The 16362-nt window shown below is 50.3% G+C and overlaps 1 protein-coding gene across 2 annotated transcripts in view; it reads left to right on the forward strand.

The window, feature by feature from the left end:
- Nucleotides 1-16362, forward strand: part of GABRQ (gamma-aminobutyric acid type A receptor theta subunit) — a 71463-nt gene that overhangs the window by 40121 nt on the left and 14980 nt on the right. For both annotated transcript variants that reach the window (XM_008636207.2, XM_008636208.2), the window contains exon 4: nt 8301-8521. In XM_008636207.2, the coding sequence (XP_008634429.1) occupies nt 8301-8521 (221 nt within the window). The remainder of the gene's footprint in view (nt 1-8300; nt 8522-16362) is intronic.

Below are 16362 nucleotides of genomic sequence, written 5' to 3' on the forward strand. Positions count from 1 at the left end.
AGATTGTCTCTTTCCTACCTGCTGAGCTGAAGTCTAGGGAGAAGGGCAGTATCTGAAGTATTTGTCACTTTATGTATAACAGCTGTCATGCAGAACTTCAGACTTGTAAGCTGGGCTTACACTGGGCACTGGCACTTGCACCAAAAGAGAAATTAAAAGCAGCATTTTGGCAGGATGCTCTCCCCATGGAAAGTACAGCAAGTACAAAAGCTGCTGCCTCCTGCCTCAAGCAAAGGTGAGAGTCTGAACAGACTCTGTGCTGTCTCAGGGCTGCAAAGGCTGCTGGCAGGTATTTACTTGTGACAGTTAAATGGTGCACGTTGAGGTCTGGGATGTCTTGATTTATCTGTTTGGAGATGGACAATCCCCTGTGAGGGCAAAGTAGTTTTCTTTGACAAGCTTGCTGAGGAAGGACTGTGGCCATTGTGCTCTGTCCTTCTTGTATATTCCTGTACATTTTACACTGTTCCAATTCCTTGCAACTGACTGCAGGCAGATCCTGTCTTCTCCCCTTCAAAACAATTCCTCTTATTTCTCCTATGCCCTCCTTCAAATGAAACATATTTGAGGACTACTTTGTCCTTTAATTTCTTTCCCAAGAATGACAGGAACAGGAGCCGGTGTTTAATCATCAAAGAAGTTGAAGCCAGCAAACTGTTCATTAGTCTCTGGCAGTGGCAGCTTGGTTTTTACTAAGTCAGATGTTCCATTTTTCTCCCTCTTTCTGGAGCATCTTGGCTTTCCTAATGTTCTTTTGTGATCTTGGACAAGGAGACCATATGTCATTTGCTTATATAGGGAAGGACTTTTATTTGGTTGCTTCTCCAAAAGGAGGTTCTTTATCAAAGTCAGGGGGGGAAAAAGTCAAGCGGTACAGCCAGAGCTAGAGGTGAGTTGCAAAACCTCCTTTATCCCTCATGCCCAGAGCCCTGCAGCAGCAGAAGAGCAGTGCATTCTCTCCCCTGCAGAAAAGTTATTGCTCCCAGTACCTTACAAGTGCTTGGTGGAACAGCCTCCAGTAGCAGCCTGGAATAGCCACCCTTACTTTCAAAGCCCCACTGAAAGGTATCCAACCCATTTGTCACCCACAGAAATGGACCGGGCACAGGCAGCGTCTGTCTTGCCAGAAGTGCTGAATTCTGAGCAAATATTTGACCTTTTCACACACATTATTCTTTCAGTTTCTGATCCTGGTGCCTGAGTCTAGTGGAGCCCCTAAAGAGCCTGCACGCTTGTGCCTCTGGACTAGTTCAGTGCTGGGGGTTCTCTAGGTCCCAGCACGAAGGAAAATGATCTAACCCAGCCTGCCCATGGCCCACATCTCTTAGGAGCTGTGCCAGGGGTTTAGGGAGCAGCTGTCTGGGAGTTCTGTTCAAATATGGAAGCAGTTGGAAGATGGAGCCTTGCAACAGCAGGCTCAGCATCCTTGAGCTGTTCTTTCCTGTGAGTTCCTTTCTGTAACAACTTGAATTTATTTTCCATATTAATTCCTAGACCTTCCAAAATACTCTTACGCTCCCGACTTCGTGCTTTTGTAACATTTAATTGCACCAGATCTGTGGAAAGTTATTTCCATTACCTTGCCTTCAGCCTATTCTTGTGCAACAACCCATTGCTGAACGTCAGACACTGCCATCCTCCAGCTCTGCTCTGCGCTTAACCCGTGCAACAGCTCTCCCTGCCTTGCTGCCTCCTGCCTCTATCAGAGCCTCTCAACTACTTCTGAGAGTGTTCACAGCTGTTTGTGCTCTGATGAGTAACCCTGAAGTGTCTAAAAGGAGGTGGGACCCCGTGAGCCTGAGAGCACAAGGTTGTGGTTGTTTACTGGCTTAATACAAGCACTACAGGGAGATGGAGAAGAGCAAACCTGGCTTGTACCTGTTTTAAGGTGACGTGCAGATAGTGAAGAACTCAGCTGTGGAACTCATGGCCACAAGATTGCAGGTTCCTAAGGTTGAATATTCTGAGAAGTAAGATAAGCTCTCCTAAGAGAAACTGAGTATCTTCAATTAAGAAGGTACCAGCTCTGAGTGAGATCCTTAAATCTTGAAAAGCTGCAGGATTAAGTATCACAACAAAAACCTTTTTTTACTTATACTTTTCCCTGCTATTCTCTTTCCTGTTACTGAAGACAGGATCACAGAATCACAGAATGAACTGGGTTGGAAAAGACCTTTGAGATCATCAAGTCCAACCTATGACTTAACCCAACACCTCCTCATCAACTAAACCATGGCACTGAGTGCCACATCCAGTCTTTTCTTAAACACATCCAGGGATGGTGACTCCATCACCACCCTGGGCAGACAATTCCAGTGCCCAGTGACTCTTTCAGTGAAGAATTTTTTTTTAGTGAAGAATTTTTTCCTGATATCTAAAGGATACGACTGTATAAAGCCTTTTGGTCTGACACAGTACGCTTCTGTCTCCAAAACCAGCACAAACACATTTGTAGAACTCCGCTTGGGACCCAGGCCATGTTTGTGTTCTGCATGCTGAGTGAGACTGCAGGAGAAGAGGAGCTCCTTAATTTTGTATCCCTCCTCTCACTGCAGTGACAGAAAGGGACACACAGTGCCCTGTGGTGCCTTAACTACTCCTGCTCCACCCCTTGCTGGTCTTGGATCCCTTGCCAAGGGAGTTCAGGTTCCCACCCTGAGCTGACTCCCTGAAGTGCTGTGTCCCTTGGTGGTCTGGGCACATCCCTGCACACCATTCAAGGGCCATGGCTGGCCCACAGCCAACTGTTCTGTGTCCTCACTGAGTTGTGGTGGGTTCAGATAGTATCTGCTACCTCCAAGCTTCAGCTTCCTGCTGCCCTCCAGTCTGTTGCTGCTTCAGCAGCAACCAGCCTGTGCTCCCTGCAGCAGGAGTGGCTCCTCTGCTGTATTAGTCCCCTCCCCTGGATTCACAACTCCTCTCCCTGCCTTGGCCCCCCAAACTTTGCCTTCCTCTGCACAAGTGTGTTCGTTCCTATGCTCACATCTGGCATCCTAACCTGGGACACTTCTCCAAGGGGCAGCATTGCTCTCGTGTGACAGTGGGTTCATTTCTGCTCCCAGGATGCACTGAGCCAGCACAAGTGGGGAGGGGTCCAGGGCAAGTCCAGGTTTGCTTCTTAAGGAGCATTGAGCTCCCAAAAGGGGCTCTGTGAGGTGGAGGAGGAGAAGCAGCTTATAGGATAGATGTTAATAAAGGTGTTTGGAATATGAGCCAGTGGAAATTCATTCTTGAATTCATACCAATAGCGCCAGCTTATTTCCCTTCTTGCTGTGCCTCAGCTGCTGTTCCCTTAGACTTCTCTGCCCTGTCCTCTGAGAGTCTGGGGAATCCCTGTGCATGCTTGGCTGAGTTTGTTGCCTCTGGGGTTTTGCAGGAAATACCTTCCTCCATTCATGCCCCTGCCGTGTCAACATTCCAGCCGTTCACAGTGTACACCATCTTTGGTCTCGGGGTCTCAGCTGAGCCTCAGGAAAGGCTGTAATTATCAGTAAGCTCTCATCTGGAGATGGATTTTAGCACCCCTGTCCTCAGCAGCTGACAGGACACCCCATCATTCCAACACGTGGGGCAATGCAAGTAGCCTTCTCTTCCTTTTGCAGCATTTTTGTGTCCCTTTGTGGATGAACTCTGCACCGTGAGTGTCTGCCAGCTCTCGCCTCTGCCTTGTGTGCAGGAAGGAGGAGAGAGGAAGAGAGCAAAGCCTTTGGACAGCCTTGGGCAAACCTTTGGCGCTTTGGGGGGCTGGTGCTGGCAGCTCGCACGGAGCTGCTCAGCGGAGCACACCGAGCCAGGCATGTGCAGGGGTCCCTCAGGGACGGCCAGCCTCAGCAGTTCTCCAGCTTTCCAACAGGCTCAGGTGCCATCCGAGCTCCGGGAGGGGCTGGAGGGGAGCTGTGGTGCCCAGAGCCATCCCACACACAGCTGGGACGGGAGGGCAGCTCAGGGATGCTGCTGAGGGGGCTTCAAGGGCCGGGAGCATTGCTGGAGCTCTGCAGGTTGTGAGCCACTGGGGACCAGATTTCGGGGACAAACCGAGGGGTCTGGCCACTGCTGGGCTGGCAGAGATGGAGAAGAGGCTTGTTTTGAAACATGCAAGCCCTTTTAGCACAGGGGGCCTCGGCAGGGCTGAAACAGCTTTCCCCTGGTCAGAGCTGTTGACTGTGGCATTTCAGTCTCCCACAGTGGGATGCTGGTCAGGGCAGGGACAGCAGGGACATGGCCAGTTGAGCTCTGGTAGCAAAGCCCAGCTGGACAGAGTTTGCAGGTGTCTTTGTTTTTCCTTGGGATGGAAAAAGGGAGAACAAGTGGGAACACGCCATTTCTGGTCATATCCACCCCTCAAAAGCCCCCTTTGCTTTGTCTCAGCCTTTGTTTTTTTAAAAACCGAATTCCAGGTTCATGCTGAACAGTTTCCAAAGTGTGGTGCAACCTGCACGGAGTTTCTGATGAGGAGTGGTATCTCTCTTCCTCCAGCCTCGTCCCTCCTCCCCCAGGAGCCACCAGATGCAGCAGGAGGCTGCCCAGGGTGGTTTGGTACACGTGTGCTCCCTCCAGTGTGGGCCCTGCCTTCTATCCCAGTGCAGCAGGTGAATTTGGCAGGGCGAGCTGGGAGCTCCCCACAACGCTCCTCCATCCTTGCCCCAGCTCTGATGGCCATGGCCAGACTCTGGCCCTGCCTGAGCATTTTATGGTGCTCCACAAAGACCCAGTGGGACCCATCATTTGGAAGTGCTTTTGTGGCTGCTGGAGCTGCACTGGTGCAGGATGGAGAGGGTCCAGGCTGCCGGTTTAGAGGCAAGTGGAAAATCAGATTTGCCTGCACCTCTCGTTTGCTCCTCCAGCAGCACCCATGGAGAACTCTGCTTACTGGGTGTGTGTGCAGAGGGAAAACCCCTCACTTATGCCTTGCACAGGCAGCAGGGAAATCCAGCTGCGTTGTCTCACCAAAGCACCTCATTGGCGAGGTGGAAGGAAGAGCTGGAGGGGTGTGTGGGCTCCAGGTGTGTTTGAATTCAAAGTTCTTCACTGAACCTGGTAAATTGGCCAACTTCCTGTCAGCTGGTGATTCTAGGAAAGCCAGCTTGTGTAATATCTGTGGCATCAGCAGGCTTGTGAGTGTCATGGATTAGTGGGAGGTTTGGGAAAGCCTCATATTAGCCCAATGACAGATAAAACCCCACAACAAAGGCATCGTCATCCAAGGCTTGGAGGAGAATCAGGCTCATTACTTCTGATTCCTGAACCTATGAACCACTGCATGCCTTGGCTCCATCTGGTCGTCCTGCTGCTGCAGAACACTGTCACCCTTGGCCATTATTGCATGTGCCTTTGAAAGAAAGGCCGTGATTAAGATCTCAGCAGCTCTGGAGCCTGGCCAGGATGTGGTGTGAGGGTGGCACATGGATACTTCATAACTGCCTGACCAGGACAGGGGGTATGAAGGGGAAAGCAAGCTCACAGCTTGTTCTTCTGGGTTCTGGCCCCTCTCACTTGCTGTATCAGTGCTGCCTCCAGCCCATGCTCTGTGCCTGCCCTATCCCTCTTCCCATAGCTTGGTTCTGCGCCCATCCTATGCCAGTGGCACTTGTCCTCCCAGGGAGACTGACCTCTGTGGGGTGGACACCTGCCCTGCTCTTCCTTCTGCCCAAAAATCCTCCCTGCTGTTCAACAATGTGATGAGAGCAGCAGAACAAGAAGTGGAGCACAGGAATCAGCAGAGAGAGAGGCTGAGGGAAACCTGAGGCACTGCATGAACCGTGATTATCAAGTGCTCAACACCTCCGTGATGCTGCCCAAAGAAATCTGTTGTGCCAAGAAACCCGGGAAGGTTGGAGAACAGAGCTCAGCCTTGGGCTGGGCTGGTTTTCTTCCCCTCTGCACCTGAAGAACATCATCGAGCTGATGGCTAGGGCGTGGGCTTTTCTTTCTGCACCCCTCCAAGTTTGTTCCCATCAATCCTGGGAATACAGAGGATGTGTTTAGAAGGTGCATTGTTCACTTTGTAAGCAACTTGCCCTTTTTTGTCTTCTGGAGATCAGTGACACCTCTTGCCTGCTGCTGCCTGGAGGCTGGCAGGAGCCTGCAGTGACAGCAGGGTGGCCTGGTTAGGGGTGAGGTGTTGCAGGGCTCTGTCAAGGATCAGGAAAACGCAGGTCAGTGAAGCAGCTTGCCGAGATGCGTGGGTGGAGCTCTCAAAGGGGGGAATAGAAATGATGCCTCTGTAGCCAAGTGTCCCACAGGAAGGGGATGAGTCTGTTTCTGACAGGAGTAAGAGGCTCTAGGAATTTGGGTGCCCTGCTCTGCTGTGCTCTCACTGCAGTGCAGCCCCAGGCATCCTGGGAGGGATTCTGGGGACAGCACCTTCCTTTGCAGGGTCCTGCCCAAAATGAGAATGTTTGTGCCTCTGAGAGATGGACTGTGAGGCTTCTGAGGCAGTCCTTTCAAAAGCAAAGTGCATCAGTTCCTTGGCCAGAAGGCTGTCACTGTGTTTTTGTTCTTTTCAAGGCAGCACAGACAGTGACAGATACAGCTCTGTATCTGCTGTACACCGCGGAGTTACTCCGTGACCTTTCGGACATGCATGTGGGTCTGGATTTCTGAATCATAGTTAGATACCCAAAAGCTGGCATTATTGGTGATGTGGGGTTATTTGAGCTTGTTTTCAGAGGTGTAATCAAACCTGGCTTTGAATGAAGTCTGTGGGAGAAGACAGGCAGGCAGATGCCTCAGTGCTCAGCCCAGATGTCGGTGCATGAGCAAGCTCCTCTCCAGCCCCTCGCACAGAGCTGGGATTTGCAGAGCAGAAACTCTCATCCTGCAAATCCCTGGGGTCAGGAGGATTCCTGTGGCACTGTAGGTACTGCTTGGGAAGTGACAATGTGTCTGTGATGCCACCTGTTCTAGATCATTTGCAAAAATGCTTTTTATTTAAGGACTTGGGGAAAAATCTCTGACTTCTGTTAGGTCACTGTCAACAGGACTTGTGCCCATTTCCTAATCAACATCCTATTATTTTAATGCTATCTAGTTTACCCCAAAAATCTCGTCTCCCAGCCTATTTAAGACCTGTTGTGAGAATGTTTCCTGAGAATGTTTCCTGTCATTGGTGTGTACAAGACTCCTTCCTGTACTGCTTGTTTACCTGAGAAGAAGAAACTGTTCCTCTATTATGTGGCACCATACCGTGCCCCTGAACAGGCTGATCGGAGGCCTCTGGATGTCCCCTGGATGTGCCCAGCAATGAGTGTGGTTTCTGCAGAGCTGCAGCCACCAAGCAGCTCACGCTCCCTTCCATAAAACTCTTGTGTTAGCAACAGTTTTAAGTGTCAGCTTTTCACCATTGGACAGGAGGGGAGCAGGAGATGTATGGTGCTGTGCTAGCTGGGGATGGTTTGGGAATCACAGAATTACTTAGGCTGGAAAAGACCTCCAGGACTGAGTTCCACCTGTGACTGACCTCTGCTCTGTCAGCCAGACCACGGCATGAGTGCCATGTCCAGTCGTCCCTTGGACACCTCCAGGGATGGAGACTCCACCGCCTTCCTAGGCACTGCATTCCTGTGTTTAACAACCCTTTCCATGAAGAAATTCCTCCTGATGTCCAAATTTATGGGGAATTTTTCAGTAAACTGCCCCTTTTCCAGTGGATCATGCTCCACTGATGACAGATTTCCTCCCCATATGTCCCTTCCTGAGAACCAGGATGAAATCCCAACTTAGCTCCTATAACGAGGCAAGTGCTGAGATCTTGTCACAGCTGGCCTGGCTCAACCTTGAAACCTTGGCCTCGAGGTGAGGTTCTCCCTGTACCCTTTGGAATGGCCTCAGCTTCTGCTGAAAACAGAATTGGCTTTTACCAACTGCGTGGTAACGAGCAGTGCCTGGACATGGGTGGATGGTGTTTGTGTCACATTTGTGTGATCAGTGGGAGAACAACCCTGGAAGTCTTTGCTGTGTAGCCACTGTTGGTTGACACCCTTTAGCCTGAACTGCTGCCGGTTGTGACAAGCTCTCAGCAGGCTGGGACAGCAGGAGTGGGATGCAGTTTTGCTTGACTGGAGTCAAGCATTTTGGCATTTTGTCCCCTGAAAATCTCAGGCTCGCTCCCATTTTCACAGAACAAATCATGGCACACATCCCTCAAAAAAACAAAAACGAAAAAAACAACCAAAAAAACAAAAACAAAAAAAACCCAACACCCAAGTGTTGGAGGTGTGGACACAAACATTTGGGTGCCAAGGAATTCGGAGAGGTGTCGGCAGTGGCCCCACACTGACGCGTGCCCGTTTCTCTCCCAGGATTACACCATCACCATGTACTTCCAGCAGAGCTGGCGGGACAAACGCCTGGCCTACAACGACCTTCCCCTCAACCTGACCCTGGACAACCGGGTGGCTGACCAGCTGTGGCTGCCTGACACCTACTTCCTGAACGACAAGAAGTCCTTTCTGCACGGGGTGACGGTGAAGAACCGCATGATTCGGCTCCATCCTGACGGGACCGTCCTGTATGGCCTGAGGTGAGCCCAAGGGTTTGCTTTTATGAGTTGCTGTTGAAAATGACACCTCATTTAAACTTCTCCCATTTCCAAAAATGTTCTGGCGAGGCGAGGATACTCAAGATACTCAAGTGTTACAGGGCTTTGTGTCTCTGTTCTTTCTCCAAGCTGGAAATGGCTGTTTCTTTCAGGCCTCCAACATTTCCTGTGCTGCTATAGATGGATGTTGGAGAGGGGAATAGTCTGCTCTGGGCGTTTCAGGTCACTGTCATTCATGTTGCATAACACTTCCATTTGAAACACTCATTTTCAGTTGCTTATAATTTTCTGCAAGTTTGGGCTATGGAGATGAGCCTTTGTTGCTTTGGTATCTAAGGCTGAATTTCTGGAGCCTTTGAGTCAATCCACTCCAGTCATTTTTTCGCGTTCAAGATAGGTTTTTGCACAGTTATAAAAATGTCTGTTTACTAGAACAATTCTGAAGATTGAGGCTTGAAAATTGATATCTGGTAGGAGAATGGTCATCAGTGAGGACACTTTTTGTGGTGTCTGGAACAAATTGACACAGGCAAGTCCAAAGCCTTTGAAATTGCTGTACTTGTGTGAAGTGGAGGGAGAAAAGGTTGATCTTACTGTGCTATCTGGGTATGTGAAGGGGCCAGGGTAGGTAATAAAGTTGAGTGGAGAGGCAGAGGGCTAAAAGGCAAATTTGCAGCTGCAGGATGCTGTAGCTGAAATCAAGGCAACAATTTTTCCAACCCTGTATTTGTTCGCTTCATTCCTAGTATTTGGGTTTTTTTTTTTGTTGGGGTTTTTGTTGTTGTTGTTGTTGAGTTTGTTTGGTGAGGGGTTTTTATTTTTCTTGTGGGTTTGTTTCCCTTTTCAATTACCAAAATTCAGAGCTGGCTCTTTTGACCTGCCTCCACAAATATCTGTGATAGCATCTCTGGGCTTATATCCCAGTGCAGCAAAGAGGGAGGAAAGACCTTTACCCTTCTGATTTGCAGTATCAACTGTCATTCTGTGTCATGTTTTGTGGCAAAGTGTGACTTGTAGGATTACTTTACACCTCTCTGAGCAGCAGGGCTGTTTGAGGGAGGGTAGGGCTGGGTGTAGGCATGGTAAAGCAAGAGGCTGCCCAGAACATCATCCTGCCAAGGCAGCAAGGTGGTTGTGCCCTATGCTCTCCCTACAGCAGAGTCCTGGGGTCCCTGGGGTCATGTCTGTGCTGGTTTTTCCTTTCAGTTAATGAACACCTTCTGCTCCAGGTTCAAAGACTGCAAAAGGTGCAACAAACCCAGCTTTGTGACCCTGTTCCTGTTGTGCCTCTCCCTTCCCAGGACAGGTACATCCACCCCTCTCCCTTGGGCCAGTGATGTTGTTTGGCTGAAACTGTCAGAGAGCCCTGAGCTGGCTTTACTGACCCACCAGAAAGACTGCAGCAGTCCCCAGTTGACTCCCCCAGATTTTCTCATTGTATTAAAACAGGAGTGAAGGCCAGGCAAGAAGATGCTTTGGCTTGGGGCAAGTAGGAGTATAAATTCAGGAAGGAGGGGGCAGAGTGCTGCTGAGCTCAGGCTGCTCTTTGCTGCTGAGCCAGCCCACCTGAGCGCAGAGCTGCCTCCCCCAGGCTGGTGGGCAATCTCTGCACACACCTGCACAGCAGAAGCACAAGTGCTGGTGTATTTTTATCAGCTGCCATTTAGTCAGCGCAAAGAACGAGCAGCGTGGACCCAGCAGCACTGGTGCCAGGCAGTGGAAGTCCTTGGAGGATTTGCACTCGAGCTGGCTGGACACTGTGCCAGCTCCTCGTGCACTGTCCCTTCCCTTCCCCTCCCATGGGGAAGGGAGCTCAGCTCCCTGGAATGACCTGTGCAAACGGGAGAGAGAAGGAAAATTGCAGCCAGGCCAATGAAAGAAGACGACAGCTGTCTGCCTGCCATTTCCAGGGCCTCAGAAAGAGCTGCCTGTGTTGGTTTAATTTTTGGCTGGTTTTCCTGGAAGCTGCTCCCTTGACCCCAGAGAAAATGACAGCTGCAAAAGTGAAGCTCTGAGCCACGGCAGCCCCTGCTCCCCAGCTGTACCTCAGGTCAGGATGGCTGGCTGAAAGCACTGGGGGTACAAGCCAGGTGCCCTGAATGCTTGAAGTCCCTCTAGCTTCGCTCACAGTGGTATGAAAAAGGATTTCTTTAGGGCTGCTTTCTATAGTGACTCCTGCACCTGCAATTTTGCTGAAAACAGGAGCACTAGGTCCAGTTTTGCAGGTGCAAATAACAGTGATACTACTCAAAAACACACAGCCGGTGTAAGCAAGCAAGAAAAAGCCCCTGAATATTCACCTGTGTTCCCCTCCCCTCTGTAAACGTGCAGCCAGGCTTGCCCTGCCAACAGGAGGGGATGTACAAGTCCACCCTGGGTTTTGAAGCCTGTTCTTGTCTTGTGTCGTATTTTGTGGAAGAATTTATGAAATGGAGTCGCCCTGATGGCAGAAGGCCAAAGGAGGCAATACCTGCTTCTTGTCCTTTGTTAGCCTGTTTTCCTCCGAGCGAGATCCCACATCCCCGCTCCTCTCCTGCCACCTTCTCGCCAGTTGCTTCCCCCTCCTCTGAGCTGATCCTGTAGCAAAGTGACTCAATCATGCTATTTGTGGCACAACAGTCATTTTTTCTCCAGCAGGCTCTGATGTCAGAGAACAGGGAAGGATGACATCCTGGCAGGCCTCTGTCTTTAGCAAGTGCTCCAGCAACCAGCAGGACCAGGCTCAATCCCCAGACCAGACCCCAGGGTCCAAGTTAAGGCACACCCAAGTCACGAGTAGTTTCTGACCTCAGTGAGAACAAGACCAGGCTCCAGATAACTTGTTTGCACGAGTAAATGAAGCCCTGCAATCCACTGTGAAAGCTGGGTGTCAGAAAAGCACATTCTTCTTGTTTTTGGTGGAATTAGCAAATTAACGGATGAAGGGAGCGCGGTGCAGCTCCATCTCAGGGAAGCGTTCGATACAAAAGCTTACTCCAAAATTAATTCCCATCGGGCTCAGATTAAAAGCTGGTTGCCAGGTCTCCAACAAAAGGAATGAATAAACAGCAGCAGCAATGCTGGGATGCAGGACTGGTGCTCCCTACCCCCATCCCCAACCAGTTACCAGATGGCACAAATCCCAGAAGGCCAAATAGAGCCCCGAGCCAGCCCAGAGGGCACTCTCAGCTCGGCAAACACCCAGTGGCATGGGAGGATGCAGGAGGTGTAACCTGGCACGGTGGTTCCTGGACTCACCTGGCCCCTGAACACCTTGCTGGAGTGAAAAGTGCCTGTGAAGCACAGGAGGGGTGTTCACCCACGGCATGAAACAGGGGAGTGCTGAAACGATGTGGAAATTCTGCGCCAGAAAGGGAGGCTTGAAGGTGCTACCCACAAAGACAAAGCTGCTGGGTGGTGGAAGGAGGTTGATAACACAGTGAGGAAAAGCTGGATAGCACTGGCTGAATTTAATATATTTTTCCACCTAATGCCTTTTTTTTTGGTCAGAAATTGCATTGGTTTTGTCAAATTTTAAACAAAAAAAATTAGGGAGAAATTTTTTCATTTCAGAAAAACCCTTTCAGAGAATGTTGATGTTTCACTTAGGTCGATATTTCCCTCACTCTTTCAAGCTGCTTTACAACCACTATTGATGTTTGAGTAACAGAATTACCAAGGCTTTCTCTGGACCTCCAGACGCTGTCTGGAGCCCTGCCCCAACATTCAATAAGCTTTACATTATCACACATTCAAGCCATACATTGGTCTGAGATTTTTATTTCCTTTCGCAGCTCATGCAGCATCCATTTGGTAGTGAAACAAGTCGACACTTGTCAAGTGCTGATGTCACCAGCATTTTGCTGTCTGTTTTCAGAGACCTAAAAATAGCTACCACTGTAACAATGCTGAAATTCTCGTACGGTAATTGGGGAATCGTATTTGAAACCAGCTTTAAAACATCCTTCAAGGAAATCTTGAGGCTGTTTGGTTTCATTCTAATTAGAGACAGAACTGGATTTTGGCAGCACAGGTGATTTGGGGAGGCCAGGCTGCATCCCTGGACTCGTGGGGGATCTGGGATGTTGGGAAGCAGGCAAGGAGCAGCGTGGACAAGCGAGCGGGATGCGATGCCTGGCTGGCGAGGAGCCCAGGCAGTGTAAACTGAGCAACTGGAGAACTGCAGAGGAATTTGGTGGCGGAGGCTAAATCCTGTGCGGAGGGAAGGAGGGATCTCCTCCTGAGAAGGTGGGAGTGGTGGTGGGGAACGTGTGCATGTGTGAGGTGGGGGTTTTTATTCCTGGCCGTGGTGATGTAAGGAGGTGTGTTTGAGGGATGAGTCAGTTCAGGAGCACGCAGAGGTGCCAAGGCATGGTGGAGCTCCCAGCCCAGGGAATGCTCTCCTGGGGAGGCAGAACCCTCTCATCAGTGTACAAAATCCCTTAAAGCAAGAGGGAGAGGATTGCTGTGCTTCAAACGTCTCGAAATTTGCGTGTTTGAGCTGAGAGGTGCTGGGTGTGTCTGCTTCGGCACCACTTCGTTTCTGCTTTCTGTGGTGAGTTCTCACTGGTCAGCTGCTCCTGGGGGACACCAGCCCTCTCATTTCTGACCCAGCTGTGGACCAGACCTCGCTGCTGGACAAGGCAGCAGTCAGAACAATCCCTTCTGGCTCAGCTGGCACAGGGGAGCAGTGCAGGTGATGTCAAACACCCCGTCTGATGGCCCATGCAGCCTTGGTGACAGTCAGAGCCCCTCATGCCACCCCAGAGCCTGCCCTGCCTGCTCCCCATGGCTGGGGCTCCTCCTGGGGGCTTCTCCATAGCCCCCATCCCCAACCTGCCCCTTGATCAGGATCCAGCCCTGTCAGTGTTACATTTCCCAGGTCCCAGGCTGGGATTATTTAGCTCTTCAGCCAACAGAAAGGTTTCTTCTGCTCGTGTCTCCCTTGGACCCTGCTGTCTGCAGCCATATCCGTGTTTTCTCCATGGGTGTTCGTTGATTTTCTGCAGAAAATATGGCCTGATGGGTTAAGACAGGAGTTTTTAACACTGAGGAGCTTTTTTCTGTACAGAGACCACTGAGCAATTTTCTTCTCCCATCTCACAGGCCAGAAGGGAAGAAATCCACTATTTTTGCTTCCCTTTCCCTCCCTGAGAGAGGTTTCTCTGGAAATGTGAGAGATGATTCAGGCTTTACCCTGTCTCTGGGAGCTCTGCCTGCTCCCTCCGCAGGTTAGGCAAAGGCAACAGAAATCTCTCCCGTGGCAGCTTGGGTGCAGAAATCTGGACTCCTCTCCATCCATCCATCCCCTTGGAGCTGGTCCTGAAGCCTTGTCCTGCTCCCACCCCCAGGCTCTGCCTTCGGCCAGCTCCTTAGCACGAAGATGTGGAGGTTGGAGAAGAGTTCGTTAGGTGGGTGAGGGGAAATCGGGGTTAATGAAGAGCTCAGCTCCCCATTTGAGGTTAAGGATAGATCCTCTCCTGCATTTTTGCCTCCTAGGGTTGGGACGATGGATTTAAGAGGAAACACTTGAAGAAAGTTTAATACTATGAAATTTCTCAGTAATCTTAAAAGCCATGGAAGAAACTGGAGCTCACTCAAACAGGACAAAGCGGCAAAGCCAGAGCTGCTTTTCCATCCTTAATGTTCCAAGAACAAAGGCAAGCACCATCCTGGCTGGAATTGCTGCTTGTGCTACACCTCCTATGAGTCTGACTTGTTCATCAGCAGAAACAGAGGTCAAGGAGCAACCACTGTCTCTGACAGATCCCTGAGGCACCTGGTGTGCCCTGAACCCCCAGCTCACCCTGGCAGCACCTCTTCATCTTCCTGCTTGTCCTCTCCCAGCCACCGCTCTTGAGCCTGTCCCTGGGCTTTGCCTGTTCTTTGCCACCTCTTGCAGGTTTGTAATGCTGGTTTTTTAATGCAACTCGTGCCAGCCTGATGCTCTTGAAGGGAGACACCTCTGTTAAGTGCAGGTCACTGATATCTGAACCCACTGCACCAAAAGAACCTTTTTAAAGGTGTTCCACCACTCCCTTGTCCCCCAGTTCACCTGGCCAAATGCACGAGGCATTTGGGATAGAATAAAGGGGCAGAAAAACCAAACCTTGCAGTCAAGGCAGCCCAGCTTTCTACTCTCCCAGGGTGGAAAAATGGCTGGTTAAGATGAGTGGTACCCCGTGTGCTGGTTTAGAAGAGCTTCCTTTTCCTCTCCCATCTGAGTGCAGCGCACACTGTTATTTATCAAAGGATGCCTATGAAAGCACAGATGCTTTTGGAAACAGAGTGACCTTAGAAGGATTGTGCCAAGGCTTGTGGAGTCAGTTTTAGGCAAAGAGACACAAGGGGGAAATATTCCATATCCTTGCCTTGCTCTTGGTTCAGTTGTGACCTCCAGGAGTTTGCAAAGATCAGACTGTGTTAAAAGAATGGCAAAATTCACCACGGGTTTATAAATCCCTCCAGGCCCTTGGAAGTTTGTGCTTACTGCCAGGCAGAAGGTGACATTTGCCAGCATGTTTTTATGACTGACTTTGAGAATGTACAGAATAAGAACTCAGTTTTGGTTTTATTCCCATGTTTAGCAAAACAGCAATTTTGCCTCTCTTTCTACTCTTAGTCACCAGAATTCCCGTAGGAGTCTGACTTGCCCCGTGGGGCGAGCCTGAATAAGTCCTGCAGAACCTGAGCTTCCATCCCTTCTTATTGCTGCAAACTGTCGTGAGCTTTGGGAGTCTGCATCCCGAGGGGACGGGAGCATCTTGAGCTTCTCGGGAGATCTGGAACCCAAAAATTTGCAACCGGCAACTTAAATGTTTGTCTTTGGATGTGAGAGTGTTTGTGTTAGTCCCTGCATAATGGCACTTCATCCATAGCTGGGGAACACGGTGAGGTGCTCGCTGGCTGTGTCTCCCCTGGGATTAGAAAGGCTTTGGTGGGGGGATTTGTGCTGTTGCCCTCCTGTTCTCAGCCATGCTGAGTTTTAGTCAGCGTCCTTTCCAAGCCAAAGGTGGCAGGGAATATTCCTGGACACTTTGCATCAGTGTCCTCTGCAGTCAGTTTGTTTCCTGGCTTTGCTCTGTGTCCATAAACAGTCCCTTGGGCATTCCCCAGCTAGAACCCAGCAGAGGCTGGTGCCCGTTCCCAACAGGCTTTTTGCATGCAGCCAGACCTGTTTCTGTGGGGTGAGAATCAAGTGTAGACCAAGGCTGTTCCATGCCAGTTGACACTGGCCTCAGAAACCAGTGCCAGGCATTTTTAATTTGCTGGGACAGACACAGTCGTGATGCTGAAGTTTATTTTGTGAGGGTGAGCTTTAAGGGGAAAGGCCCCCCACTCACTTTAGGAATGTCTCAAAGGTAACAGTCTTCTCCTCTCTCCCACTCAATCCTCCTTAGGAAGCCTGGACTTGCCCCTTTTGCAACCAGGCCGCATTTTGGGGAAGTAATCTTTTACCCCTCACTCTTGTGGCTGGTGAGCTCAGCTCTCCCAACACACTGGAGATGATGCAGAGGATGGATGGGTGGCCAAGGGCTTTCAGAGCCTGCAGGAGAGGGAGATCTGGCTGGGGCAGGAGCTGAATGGGCAGATATCCTGATGGTGGCCAGCACCAGGGTAAGGACGAGGTGGAAAGGAGACACTGGATCAGGGTTTCATGGCAGGTTGGAGCTCTATGCTGCTCTATGCCTGTGCACTTATATAATCACTCTAAATAAGACAGAAGAAGCCATTAATAAGTAAACAGTGATGAGGAGGATCAGAGGGGGAATGAAATGGCTGGTGGTGTTGTTGTCAGAGAACTGAAATATTTGTGGAGAACTGATGGTTCGCAGCAACCTGAG

The sequence above is a fragment of the Corvus brachyrhynchos genome, unplaced genomic scaffold (assembly GCF_000691975.1).
Source record: "Corvus brachyrhynchos isolate BGI_N302 unplaced genomic scaffold, ASM69197v1 scaffold346, whole genome shotgun sequence".
Classification (NCBI taxonomy): Eukaryota; Metazoa; Chordata; class Aves; order Passeriformes; family Corvidae; genus Corvus; species Corvus brachyrhynchos.